The sequence below is a fragment of the Vanacampus margaritifer genome, chromosome 17, assembly GCF_051991255.1.
Source record: "Vanacampus margaritifer isolate UIUO_Vmar chromosome 17, RoL_Vmar_1.0, whole genome shotgun sequence".
Taxonomy (NCBI): Eukaryota; Metazoa; Chordata; class Actinopteri; order Syngnathiformes; family Syngnathidae; genus Vanacampus; species Vanacampus margaritifer.
The window spans coordinates 16,519,752-16,532,385 of record NC_135448.1 but is presented as its reverse complement, the minus strand read 5'-3'; the positions used below and the strand labels follow the sequence as shown (position 1 = coordinate 16,532,385).

The following is a 12,634-nucleotide window of genomic DNA, read 5'->3' as shown; positions in this document are numbered from 1 at the left end:
CTCTCCCTCTCCCTCTCCCTCTCCCTCCTCTCCCTCTCTCTCCCTCTCTCTCTCTCTCCCTCTCCCTCTCCCTCTCCCTCTCCCTCCCTCTCCCTCTCCCTCTCCCCCTCTCTCCCTCCCTCTCTCCCTCCCCCCATGTGCTTGCTCAAACAGGAAACAGCTACTTGAAGTGTTCAAAAACAAATCCCCAATGGCCGATGACAGTGTGAAAACATATATTTCTCCTTTTGGCAGCATTTCGGATCTTTTTCCAATTTGCCTACTACAACTTTTCACATGGCCTTGCATACGTTTTTTTTTTTTTCCCCGGGTCCATTTCGACAATTCAGGCGTTATTGGACCTTGCGTATGGCATCAAATTAATCACGTTGAAAAGGGTGGAAAAGAATACATCTCTCTTTCTGTGCAGTGTTCTTCAGTAACACAAGCCGAAAAGGAGCGTGCGATGGAAGTGCAAAACCTTGTCTGCTTTCCCAGCTCTACGCAGGAAGCCAATTCCAGCGTGAAGTGGGTGAGCTTGCGGGATCATCTGTTTCGGGTCAAGAAGTTTCAAACACTGTTGGAGAACACTTAAGGTACTTGGTTTGAGGCCTACTCGTCCCCCGTCAGGATGCTCTTTGACCCCGCAAACTCTCTACTGCTACACACACACACACACACACAGTGTTAACTTTATATCTACGCCATATGGAAATAAATAAAAATACACAGCACTGATTACGTTTTCTCATCGAAGCAGTCTTGTCACACTAGAGACCTTGAGGTGAATTAGCAAATATGAGGATTGAGAATGTCAACTAGTTAGTGGATGCCTTTTAAGTTTTTTTTGTGTTTGAGTGACCGTGTCAGTGGTCTCATTTTTAGCCTTTTCATCAAATCTGGCTCTTTTAACCTTGAATTCAGAGAGTGTTGTGTTCTTGTATGACTCATCTACATGCAGTTTAAGGACGTGTTCCTTTTGTTTTGCCAGACTAGAATTGCTCAACTTGCCACTGCAAAATCATCAACTCTCAATTTATAGAGCACTTCAAAACAACCGCTGCTGTTTTCTTGAAGATGCAACCCAGGGACCGCAGATACAGTGAAAACCACAGAGGCCTCAGAATTGAACCCTGAGGAACACCATACGTTTTACATGTGAATTCATATTGCACATATTCGTCCGACCACTTTCCTTTTATGCTCGAAATGATAAGTATGAAGGAATTACAATAATAAAATAACTCAAATCATCCAAACTGTTGGGTTAGCTGTTCATTTTCGTCCGTCCACTTCGGAAAAGATCGTTTCACACACTAACAGACTAATCATGACGGGTAGAGCTACACAACCTTAAACTCATGTAGCGCCGTCAGTGAAATGTGAAAAGAGAGGCGACAGGTTTCTTTGAAAGCATCGTGTTGCTGATCCAGACATCGACAGTAGTAATAGGCCCTCCAGAGGGTCTTCACTGAGCACATTTTTTTTTTCTTTGGTGTACTCAGGCTTGATGAATCAAACTACACCCGTCCCTGCTCTCTCACTTTCCGCTTCATTCATAAACCCAAAATATTTGGGAAGAAGCTGATTGGTCAGCGTCACGCGGCGCAAAAATACGATGCTCCCTTACTAGCCAATGCGAGGCGAGGCAAGTAGTACGTTCTCTCCCACCCTCTCTCTCTCTCTCGCTCGCTCGCTCTCCTACTTTCGGGCTCCCATTTTAACACAGACTCATTTTTGTGTTGTTTCACTCACTGCTGCATGCATTGCTGAAGTCAAAACAACAGGTCAGTTTCGGGCAGAAGTCAGCATCGAACCCAATGCGACGTATATGTTTTGGACAACGGGGAAAACAGACATGAACTGCATTTCGAAACCCCTGAGGAGCGGTCTTAAGTCGTGACTTAGTCCCATTTCCCTTTAAAGCCTGACCGTCTGTTCTTTTTTTTTTTTCCTTTGCTGTTTGTTTGTTAGCGACAAGGAGATGCACTCTAAAAATGAAAGCCCATCGACAGATTGATCAGGTGATTGACAGCTTTAATGAATGATCTTTAACCGTGTCCTCTTGAGGCGGGGGGCAAAGCTGACGTCAGGTCTAATTCAATACGACCAGGTTCAATATTCACAGTTGTTTTGCCCCCCCCCCCCCCCCCCCCACTCACGTGCAAGATCTTTACGACACACAAATCGAGACAAAAAAAAAACAACCTGAAAAACATAAATCAATCACTGCAGTGATCCATTGAACTCTGCGTTTATAGGGAACTGGGTTGATTGGGTTTACAATGATTTGGAGGAGCAATAGTGCCATCTATGGACGAGTGTGGGTACTCAAGTCTCCCAATGGATTACATCATCAAGTGAGGTTGCTTTTTTTTTTGTTGTTGACGTTCTTGCTCGACAAAGAGAAGCAGGAACAGACAGACATGTTTGGATTATGAGCTGAATTTATATGAAAAATATTAATTAATATTTGTTTTGGTCTCAGATGTTTTGTTGTATTCCAAATTTACATGAGCACATATCAATTCCATCAGGAGAAGTTTTTTTTTTTTTTTAACTCTTTCACTGCCAGACGTTTTCAGAAACGGGTTGTCCCCACTGCCAGCCGATTTAAGCATTTTGAGTGATCTTTCAAGGTCCACAGAAAATGTTTGTGTTTGGACTATGGAAACACACATCCGACCAAATGAAAGATTGGACTCTCAGCTTTCATCAGAAAAAAAAAGTTTGTTTCTACCTTATTCCGTTCTTCAGTAATCAACAATAGAAATGGTTACTTTCACCGAAATTCTCTCTTTTGAAACAAAAAACGGAGAAAAAGAGCTTTTTGTGAAACGATGTTATTTCATGCACTCTAGTGAATTGTACACTTCTTTTTGTCCATGAATGATGCCACTAACACCTAAATAGTGCTTACTTCTGTAAAACGCTTTCACCAACAATGAAAAAGTGTTTTTGATTGCAAAATACGTTTATTTCCATTCAACAGTGTAACAATTTGACAAAACAATTTCGCAAACTATTTCCAAATATGTGCAACTGTGGTACTACTTACAATTATGTGGATGTTTCAAATACAGTTTTTCCTTTTGTAACGCTCCCCTGCGTGCAAGGAGACGCCGCTGGACTCGCACAACAGTTTACTTTCACTTTCACATTGGTCCGTTTTGCGTGCAAACGTTACACTTTCTTGACGGCCTTTTTTTCCGGGAATAAAAAGCAAGTAGCAGACTGTACACACTTCTCCGATGAATATGCATTGGACTCGGGGCACTCTCCGTCGTCCGATCGAACGTCCGCCTGTGCGTGCTCGGTTGCGCTCCGCGTTACGACACCGTAATAGCCGCCGCGTCAGCTGTTCCAATTTCGCCGTCAAGCTCGGATTCACCTTCATCATCATCGAGTATGATCACCGTCGTCATCAATGCACTATTTTAGCGTTGGTCGATGCCTTTCGTCTTGTAAGTGTAGAGCTGCTTGCAAACGCTCGCCATTGCCCGTTCCCTCCTCCATCTAGCTCCATCTAACGTCTTCTACTGCCGCGTCAATGCTTTCCAACCACGGAGTCACCTTCATCTTCATCATCTATGATGATCATGTCCATCAACCAATGTGCTTTTTAGCGATGCTTTTGGTCTTTGAAAAAAACGTCTCGGGTGTGAGCTCCTCGCGACCGGCCGCCATTTTTCCTTTGTCTTCCATTCTCATCTCCTGCTCGACGCTCTAGCTCCGCCTCTACTGACGCCCACCCGATCTTGTCAAAAGAGAGTCATCGCTGCCCTCTAGGGGCCAAAAATAGTCCTTAGCACAACAGACAGACTTGAAACTTTGACCAGACATGCGGGAGGGTTTCCTCTACCCGTTTCAAAAAAAAAAAAAAAATCATTGGATGACGTCTTTTGACGTCATTGGCAGTGAAGCGTAGGTTTTTACTTGACGTCTTTAAACGTCAGTGGCAGTGAAAGAGTTAATGGAATTGTCACTCAACCACTTTAAGTGTTTGTTTTATAGGCTACATTTAATCCATTTTATGTCAGAGGACGGAAAACAACTGTATTTACAACTTGTATTTCCTACTCTATTCAGGTTGTTTATATTTAATTTACACAAGTGGTAGCAGTGAATGACAATGTGATTTTTCACATTCAGAAACTCACCCAGAATTCATCATGGCAGCAAAATGAAGGGTCGGTCCATCATCTCAAAAGGGTGCTGAGAACTTCTGCAGCTTGAACCAAGTACTGCATGTGGGAGAGCAACAAGGTAGTTGGTTATATACTTGTTTGAAAACATCACAGCTTTGGGTCAGGAAGTCTGTGGGATTACACTGCCATCTAGTGTCAACAGAGAGATGTGCAGGCCATCAATATACCGTAAATAATAAATAAGCTATTTTGATGTTAGTGTTAATCAGGCCAAAGTTAGCGAAGGCCTGATTTTAAGATATCTATAAGATAGTCCTAAGTGGTTATCCTATGGTGTGGGTGAACGGAAATATGTTTCCTCCACAATCTGCTCAGAAAACGGTCGGGATGACAACAGGAACACGCATAAGGAATTGTGACCGTCGATATTGAAAAGGTTTGACGTTTAAAATTGCCATCCCTGGCCGTTTTACAACCACATTGGGGTGGAATAAAATCAGCATTGATACAACCTAGACCACCAGATAATTTTTCAGAGAAATCCACAAATCGGGCCTTTACCTTGATCAGAAGAAAAATGCTCCATTCGGGCTTGATTGTCTGCACGTGTGCACGCAACACAACTCATTGTTCCTGCGCTTTGGGTCACTGCCGTGCACTGTTAATACGAATGTGGAGAGAAAAAAGGAAAAACAATCAAATGTAAGACCAATACATTTCCAAGAATGTGCACTTCAATACCTTTCTTTGACTCCTCAGTCTTTGCTGCAACCTGCTCATAGCACGCCGTCAATTGCGAGGCCTCACACTTCCTCAAGACGATAAAAGTTGTGTACACTATTAGACATTAGATTTAAAGACGGGGTCATTTGTGGAAATGAATAAAACACGTAAATATTCAGCAGCCCATACTGACACCGAATAGTTTTTCGACCCATGGGTGTGTAAAGTACCTGTCACCTCTATGGACAATTCCGGGATGACGTCACAAGTCAAAATGGCGGCTACTCAGTGAAAGGATGCACCTTGCTCATTAAAAAGCACTGAACTTTAGATCATTGTGATTTAATGGTGAGGATTACATTATTTTGATTCTAAAATGTGATGGAATGTCATCTACTGTAACAAACTGCCTGGTTTGCTAATCACAGGCAAAAGCAATACAACACGCCATTTGTTTTCACCATGGAAATAAAGACCAAACACAATTATGTCAAGGCACTTTTAATCTTACAAACATTCATGCATCACATTATTGCAGAGAACATATGCAAGTGGACTCATGGTACCGCTTTTGGCCAGAATTAAAGGCAGTGCATTATTGAAAGAAAACATCCGTTCATGGAGACAAGACGACGAATAATGTGTGAAAAATGTAAATAGTCACGTCATGACAAGACGACGAATAATGTGTGAAAAATGTAAATAGTCACGTCATAACAATTTAAACGAGTAACATGTGTGATGCAACCAAGCCCTTACATATATCAGTCAAACCAGTGACTACATTTCATGTACATTCAGTGTCATGGAGGTAAATAAATGGCTCCTTTTTCAGTGTAACGGTTTGAACACAAATTGGCCAAAGGTAAAAGGCGTGTATCAGCATTGGGTCAGTGATGCAATCATCTTCAGGGATGGGCAAAGGAAAGCTTTGTGGGTCTTTGGCGGGAGTTTGGTTAAGCGTAACCGAGGCGTTTTGAGTGTTTGGAAAACAAGCTTAAGATATTTTTTGGGACAGTGGCGTCCTTAAAAAGAAGGTTTGTTTTTAAGGGGCATCCGAACAAGTGAGGTGTATGAGTCATTGGTAGCGTTGGTAGACGTGTGGTTGCTCTCGGTGTCGCTGTCCACGTCGTCACTCGCGACTTCCATTGGAAGAGGCTCGTCGGAGCAGATCAACATGTCAATTGGTCCCCGAGTACTCTTGAGGTGGAATTGAAAGCTCTGAGGACAGACAAGAGGCACGTAATAATTGTTTTTATAATATCGGAATACAGGATGAATTGATCATTCAGGTGTTGGGTCACCTAAAGTCCCATCTGGTTATATCCTTTAACTCATTTACTGCCATTGACGCCTATAAATGTCAAAAAATTAATTTGAACTGTTTCTATTAGTTTAACATTTTTTCCACTTTTGTTAAAAAATAAATAATCCTTTTTTAAAGGAAGAAAAAAAAAGATTATCAAAAATTAGGGACGTCAGGCGATTAGATTTTTTTTATTTTAATTAATCGCATGACTTCACTAGTTAACTCAGGATTAATCACAATTTTTATATCTGTTCTAAATGTAGAATATTTTTTTCTAGGTTTTTATACTCTTAACAAAATAGTTAAATTGTTCAAAGGATTTTGGGACGTTTACAGCCGTCAATGGCAGTGAATGAGTTAATATGGTTAAAAGCAATGGGGGGGGGGGGGGGGGCGCTAAGTTACCACTTTTTCATTTGCTTAGTTTTGATGGCCTAGAAGTGTTTTTCCAAACCTTTCAAAAACCTACTTCACTTGGGTGCGCAACATCCAGCGTGGTGTCTTCGGGGCCTTTGACCACCAGCACAGTTTGCTCTCTGAATATGGGAATGGTTTGAATATCCTCATAGGTCACATAGGAAAATGTGAAGCACTTTGTCAAGGAATACAAATCAATAAGGCAATCTGACAATGCAGTCTAGGATCAAACTAAGCATGCTGATCAGTGTGTGAGAAGCATAATCAAGGAATACAATTTTTAAAAAAGGATATTTGCTGGTCTGTTCATCTACACATATCCGATGTATCTCTTCCGTGCAGCTTTCGATCAGATCGTCCAGCTTCTTCTCTTTTTCAGCGAGCTCGTTCATCGTTTTGATTGCGTCTTTGTTGAGCAAGCCTCCCCTATGAACACATGGAGCGCAACAAAAAAGTCGTTGATGTCAGCATAAACTACTTGAACCATTTGGCAACAGTGTGGATTTAAAAAAAAAAAGTCTAAACATCTCTTTTCAAATGCCAGGTTTTGTTGATGTACAAAAATGAGACAAAACAAACTTTGCCATTTCAACAGGGTCGTGTCTCATTCTTATATGTTCAATCGCACACACGCTTGTACTTACAACCACTGCACATGATTCTTATATATCTTTCTGATGAGGTTGATCCCCTCCAAGACGTTTGTAACATCATAGACGCGTCTCTTGGAGGAGTTGAGCTCCTGGCTCACGAGGTTCAGGTCCAAAATGCCGTCTTTGGACTGCGTCAGCATGTTCAAAAATTTCCTTGTCAGCAAAACAAGGGATGCGTCGTTCCGCGACCTCCTTAAAATGTGTGGATACATATCAAGGGGAAAAGCTGGGAAGGAAATAAAGAATCAACAACTATTATTTTTCAATAAATACAATTTAAATAGGCTACATACATTTACTGCTAGTGAATATTGTGTTGTAAAAGTATGAAGTGTTACAAAAACGTACCTTCTTCTGTAAGTGAGTTTAATGGGTCAGGCTCATTGACAGCTGATGCCACACCGTCATCCTGACAACCGAGGTAACCACCATCTTCCATGCTCTCATTTTGCTGTCAAAATTGCACACACTTGAAAATGTAAACAAAATATTGTGGGGAAAAACTGCTTGCAATAAATAGTTGTGGATTTGAAAAACACGTCAAAATACAGAATATTTGTGTTGATCTAAAATCTCGAATGTACAGTATTTGTGCATCTCAAAAACACGTGATAATCACACATTTTATTTGTGTGAATAATTTTGAGACAAATCTCTCCCCATACATTTTCCGCATGGAACTCTCACGGGTCAAGCATAATCCAGCCTTAAAACGTTATTGGTATTTGTCAGCTATAATCACTGAAATTGTCCTTAAAATGTCTTTATGCTTATGCTCGTCTCATCATTTCATCTCTGCAAGTATGAACACAACATCGACTTGGGAGTGAGCGTCGTTGCTCACTTTGCAAGATGCATTGTGGGATATGCTCACTTTCACTAATGCACAATCGGAACAGAAAACAAAGGCAACCTCACTATATAATGCACCATATTGTGTAGAAAGTGACTTAGAACACGGTCCAATTCAGGTTTGCTTTATAGATTACCTTGGCTGACTCATCAGAACTTTGAATCGGCCAGGTTAAGACGAACTGTGGTTCGGCCTGTGGCGCCTGCTGCGATTCTTCAAACGACTTCGATGCCTCTTGCTTTATGGTGGAGGAAACATCGGGTGTCCCATCTCCCGAACTTCCAGTAGTTTCCATTGAGTCCTCACTTCTACCCATTGCGTCGCTCGGCATGTCCAGAAGTACTTCAGCGGTTGTTCTGTTAGCAGTTAAACGTGCTTCACGAGCACACATGTAGAGCCAACCTTGACCATTCCAGTACGATTATTTGCACGCGCACCAGGAAATGTTTACACAATGTTACTCGTTGCATAAAGCGTAATTCTGGTCGTTAACATCTACTTATTTGCACAATTCTGACCTGGTAGCTGCATTAGCTGCGTACTAGCGACCCACGAGAAGCAATGCAGCTAGCTGATGTCGTGACGTAATAAACAACAACCAATGAGGAGCGAGACAAGGACACACGTGACTTTTGTTTTCAATTCTCCAAGTACAGTGTTGTCTCTCGCGCATGAAAGACTACAAATATATTAAAGCTTAGCTTTGTGGTTTTTCAAAAGTTTTCACACTATGTACGTGCGTAGGAGATACTTAGCGTTTCCATAAAAATAAATGAGTAGTTTGGTAAAAATATAAATCACTGTGCTGTTGTCTGTCTCGATTTCACTTTCGCTTATTTTGAGTAAGTCTACAAAACCTTTTTTTTTTTACCTGACCTGTTAATATCATTGACCCGTTGTACGTAATGTATTACATGTTTCTATCATTTTCATGACGAGAGCAGCAGATTGAAGAATGGAAATACAAGTATTCTCTTTACTAAGAACAGACATAGTAACACATTGACTTAGATACAAAAAAAAAAAAACTTCAACCCGATTACCAGTGGAACATTAGAGCACTCGTTGCCAAAATAAATGGTCATGTTGGAGAAACACGTTACTGACATCATTGTGTGGCAAGCGAATCAATTTGCACGCTTTTTCCAATACCCTTTACCTCATTCGAGTCCAGGATGAGAGGTGGAGTCTGGACCTGAACAGTGGATGCATCTGTAAATCCTTAACAAATACAACAAACGCATCAAATTGATTCATAAGATTTTGCTTGCCCTTCCACTGACCACGATAAACATACTAGTTTTATATATATATAAATATATATGATTCTGCTTTTCATACAATGAAATATGTCCTTCCATCTTCTACAACCACATTTTTTTAAACAATAATCCAAAAACTTTGCATTTTGTCTCCTTTTCTGGAAATAAAAGCTAGTTGATCCTTAAACAGGTCACAATTAGAGTCCCCCAAAAAAAGGCATAAAAAAAAAAAAATCACTTGATTACCAAGAAAAAGACAAAGAAATGTACACATCAGTCATCAAACTTGATCTTCTTCCCTTGGAAAGCCAAAATTTGCCCTTGCTGCTCTTTTCTTTTCTTACTGGCCTCCCACGATGGATGCAGGGCCTGTTGTGGCGCTTGATGAGAAACGCCGCCGGGACCGCGACGATCCCGCTGGCCCGTAGCGGCGCCTCGGCCACGCCCTCTATAGTTTGCTCTCTCCTCTTTTTGGAACGTGCTGGTTTGATCAAAATCTCCCCGGCCTCTGCCCATCTGTTTCCCTTGACCCCTAAACGGTTTGCCCCTCCCACCCCGATTCGGTTTTGTTTGAGACAAAGAGCAGAAGACAGTCTGAAGTTTGGGTTGCTTCGTCTTTAACCGCGATTCAAGCTCATCGAGTTCGGATTGAATCTTGTCGGCAGTCTTTGATTTTTCTGTTGAAGCCTCTTTCGTTGTGTCGTCGTCTATGTTTTTCTTCTTCTTTTTCTTAAATTTGCTGACTTTGCCCACGAAAAAGTCATTATCGCTGTCGCTCTCCTCTTGGGACGACTGCTTGTGGAATCGTTCCTCAGTACTGTCATCAAAGTACGGTTTGTCCTCCTCGTCAGATAAATCACTTTCTTCTTCTTTTTCTTCTTGTTTTGTGGGCTTGGACACCATTTTCGGTTTATTTTCTTGAGCTATAACTTGCGCCATTTTCGGTTTATTTCCTTGAGCTGTAACTTGCGCCATTTTCGGTTTATCTTCCCGAGCTTTAGCTTGCTGTTTTTTCCTTTCCTGCACTTGTGGCTCGCTCTTTTTGGATGAAGCTGGTTTGACAATTTTAGTCTCCGCTGTTACTTTCTTTTCAGCAACAGGAACGACTTGAGTAGATTCCATTTTGTCCTCGTCGGGTTCGGGAGAAATAGTTTTGACTTTTTTGTCTTTGTTATCGTCATTAGTCATTCCGGGTTCAGAAGAAATTGTTTCGACTTTTGTGTCTTTGTCATCGTCATTAGTTATTTCGGGTTCAGAAGAAATAGTTTCGACTTTTTTGTCTTTGTTATCGTCATTAGCCATTTCGGGTTCAGAAGAAATAGTTTCGACTTTTTTGTCTTTGTTATCGTCATTAGTCATTTCGGGCTCAGAAGAAATAGTTTCAACTTTTGTGTCTTTGTCATCGTCATTAGTAATTTTCTTCACTTCTTTGGAACTTGTTTCTTTCTTTGCCTTCGTCCTCTTTTCTACCTGTTTAGCCTTAACATCTAGAGAGTGCAGAGCGACCTTTTCATCATCCCTTTTCTCCTTTTGTTCTGTCTGCTTCCCTCCTTTCCTCCTCTCCTCACTAAAAGCCTTCACAGCGGCCCGGATGTCCTCGATCTTTTTTTTGAACTGGGGGTGGGCGGCGATGCGAGCTATTGCTCTGTCGGACATGGTCGACTTTGTGTTCTTGCATACCTCGTTAAAATTGAAATTCTTCTGCAAAGCGGTCTTGGTGACCTACGGATGAAAAGAAGTGTGGTTAAAATGTGCCTTACATTTTTTGTAGTTTTTTTTTTTTATAACGTCACGGGTGGTAATACATACAAAATCCGGTCGCAGCATTTTCATCGCGTGGATCTCCTCCAACAATCTGGCGACCCTCCGCTGATTCTTCTCAATGACCGCCTCCGTCCCCTTCTTCTTCTTCAACCCAGCAATCTGTCGAATGATCTTCCGGCTGAGAAGTGCCTTCACTCTCTTCACCTCTTTTCTCATATACACCACCTCGTTGTTCAAGTTCAGGACCTCAGGCTTCTTTTTGATAGGAACGTGGTCAGGGTTTTTCTCTGTTTCAACTTGAGCCTTTTCTGACTCCTCCTCCTCCTCCTCTTCGTCATCACTACAGTCCTTTTCTTTAACATCTTCTGAATCTCCTCCATCTTCTTCAAAATCTTCTATTTCTCCTTCAGCTTCTCCTCCCACACTCTCCTTCTCATCTCCATTATTTGACTCTTCTCCCATATCTTCCTCTTCCTTATCCTCAATATTTGATGCCATTTTCTCTCTGTTGAACTTAGAAGTGGTCACCTGTACAAAACATAAACACAATAGATCAGATAAGAAATAACAAGTGACATAAAGTAGAATTAACCTGCGTATTAATCATTACTTACCAGTAAGTGTATCTATATATAATAGCATAATTGTCAGGTAACGTCACGGTAATCTACAAACTTTGAATTGAGGTAACCGGACTATTTTTTGTTGAAGTTGTTTGCTTTCTAAAAATGTTTAAAATGACTTGGGGAATTAGGCTTAAAAAAATAAATAAAGAAGGTCAATTTTAGTTCATGTGTTAAGGTTATGCATTGCTGGCATTTCATAAGCCAAAATTCCAAACTTTTTCTGAGTATTGTTAGTGTTTTTTGTTTTTTATAACATTGGTGCAATGCCGTAAGATTTTTCCTTATGTAAAATATGTGCTGTGGCTCAAAAAATGTTGGGAAAACACCAATATTAGTAATTAGGATGCAAATATGTATACAAAAAGTATTCTCATTTAAAACACGTCGGACATTAAACTACAATAATGACAATTTGCAACAGTTTTCATACAGAGATGATACAATTTCACCTTTTAATAACTATTTACTACAAATACAATATGTTTCTTTGCTCATCTATTCCTGTGATAGTTATAGTGACATTCAGAATAATTAAATCGTCTATCAAACATTATTCAGTTACAAATAATGTGTTTCTTGTTTCATTTGTGGTATGTAGTGTGACATAAACGTGGCGGCGTGCGCATGGGCACGTTTTGCCGTGCTAAATTGAACGGAATCGCTTGAAAAAGCTTCTGAACGACGTCAAACTAGCAATAGCATATAATTGATACAAAACCACAAAAGCACGTCGAACCACTGCAAGCCTTACCGTAAATAAACAGGCAACAAAAACGCTGTCAACGTGAAGCGAAAGCTGCATACGCATAGGGGGCGGCCATGTTTGACGTCGCGACGCCTCTGATGTCGTCATCACGTCAGACGTCGCGACAGGGAACGCGGCGTGTCGTGAAAGGGGGA

General features: G+C 41.1%; 3 protein-coding genes across 9 annotated transcripts in view; all 3 read right to left on the bottom strand.

The window, feature by feature from the left end:
- Nucleotides 1-5,072, bottom strand: part of sox4a (SRY-box transcription factor 4a) — a 122,109-nt gene extending 117,037 nt beyond the window's left edge. The window contains exons 1-4 of one of the 6 annotated variants that reach the window (XR_013288828.1): nt 4,869-5,072; nt 4,689-4,785; nt 4,140-4,223; nt 268-640 (exon numbers count right to left, since the gene is read on the bottom strand). The gene's annotated coding sequence lies outside the window, so the exon portion shown is untranslated. The other 5 variants (XR_013288829.1, XR_013288826.1, XR_013288827.1 and 2 more) reach the window with 5 other exon arrangements.
- A 263-nt stretch (nt 5,073-5,335) lies between these two features.
- On the bottom strand, nt 5,336-8,742 carry e2f3 (E2F transcription factor 3). The gene is made up of 6 exons (XM_077548614.1): nt 8,219-8,742; nt 7,578-7,680; nt 7,221-7,455; nt 6,871-7,002; nt 6,629-6,743; nt 5,336-6,071 (listed from the first exon to the last, which is right to left on the bottom strand). The coding sequence occupies exons 1-6, from the start codon at nt 8,471-8,473 to the stop codon at nt 5,877-5,879; spliced, it is 1,035 nt and encodes a 344-aa protein (XP_077404740.1). The 5' UTR covers nt 8,474-8,742; the 3' UTR covers nt 5,336-5,876.
- Nucleotides 8,743-9,030: 288 nt separating this feature from the next.
- On the bottom strand, nt 9,031-12,617 carry srfbp1 (serum response factor binding protein 1). 2 transcript variants are annotated; one of them, XM_077548611.1, is made up of 3 exons: nt 12,486-12,617; nt 11,154-11,636; nt 9,031-11,066 (listed from the first exon to the last, which is right to left on the bottom strand). In XM_077548611.1, the coding sequence occupies exons 1-3, from the start codon at nt 12,585-12,587 to the stop codon at nt 9,618-9,620; spliced, it is 2,034 nt and encodes a 677-aa protein (XP_077404737.1). In that variant the 5' UTR covers nt 12,588-12,617; the 3' UTR covers nt 9,031-9,617. The 2 variants fall into 2 exon arrangements, with proteins under 2 accessions (XP_077404737.1, XP_077404739.1); XM_077548613.1 differs by lacking the exon at nt 12,486-12,617 and adding an exon at nt 11,723-11,854.
- Nucleotides 12,618-12,634: the final 17 nt, after the last annotated feature.

Excerpts from the sequence above, each read along its gene's own strand:
- e2f3 (XM_077548614.1), bottom strand. The coding sequence starts at position 8,473 with ATGTGTGCTCGTGAAGCACGTTTAACTGCTAACAGAACAACCGCTGAA. Across the intron at positions 7,681-8,218 it reads GTTCTGATGAGTCAGCCAAG|CAAAATGAGAGCATGGAAGA; the intron begins GTAATCTATAAA and ends CAATTTTGACAG. Across the intron at positions 6,072-6,628 it reads ATGTTGCGCACCCAAGTGAA|AGCTTTCAATTCCACCTCAA; the intron begins GTAGGTTTTTGA and ends GTCTGTCCTCAG.
- srfbp1 (XM_077548611.1), bottom strand. The coding sequence starts at position 12,587 with ATGACGACATCAGAGGCGTCGCGACGTCAAACATGGCCGCCCCCTATG. Across the intron at positions 11,637-12,485 it reads TTGTTGCCTGTTTATTTACG|GTGACCACTTCTAAGTTCAA; the intron begins GTAAGGCTTGCA and ends TGTTTTGTACAG. Across the intron at positions 11,067-11,153 it reads AAATGCTGCGACCGGATTTT|GTCACCAAGACCGCTTTGCA; the intron begins GTATGTATTACC and ends TTTCATCCGTAG.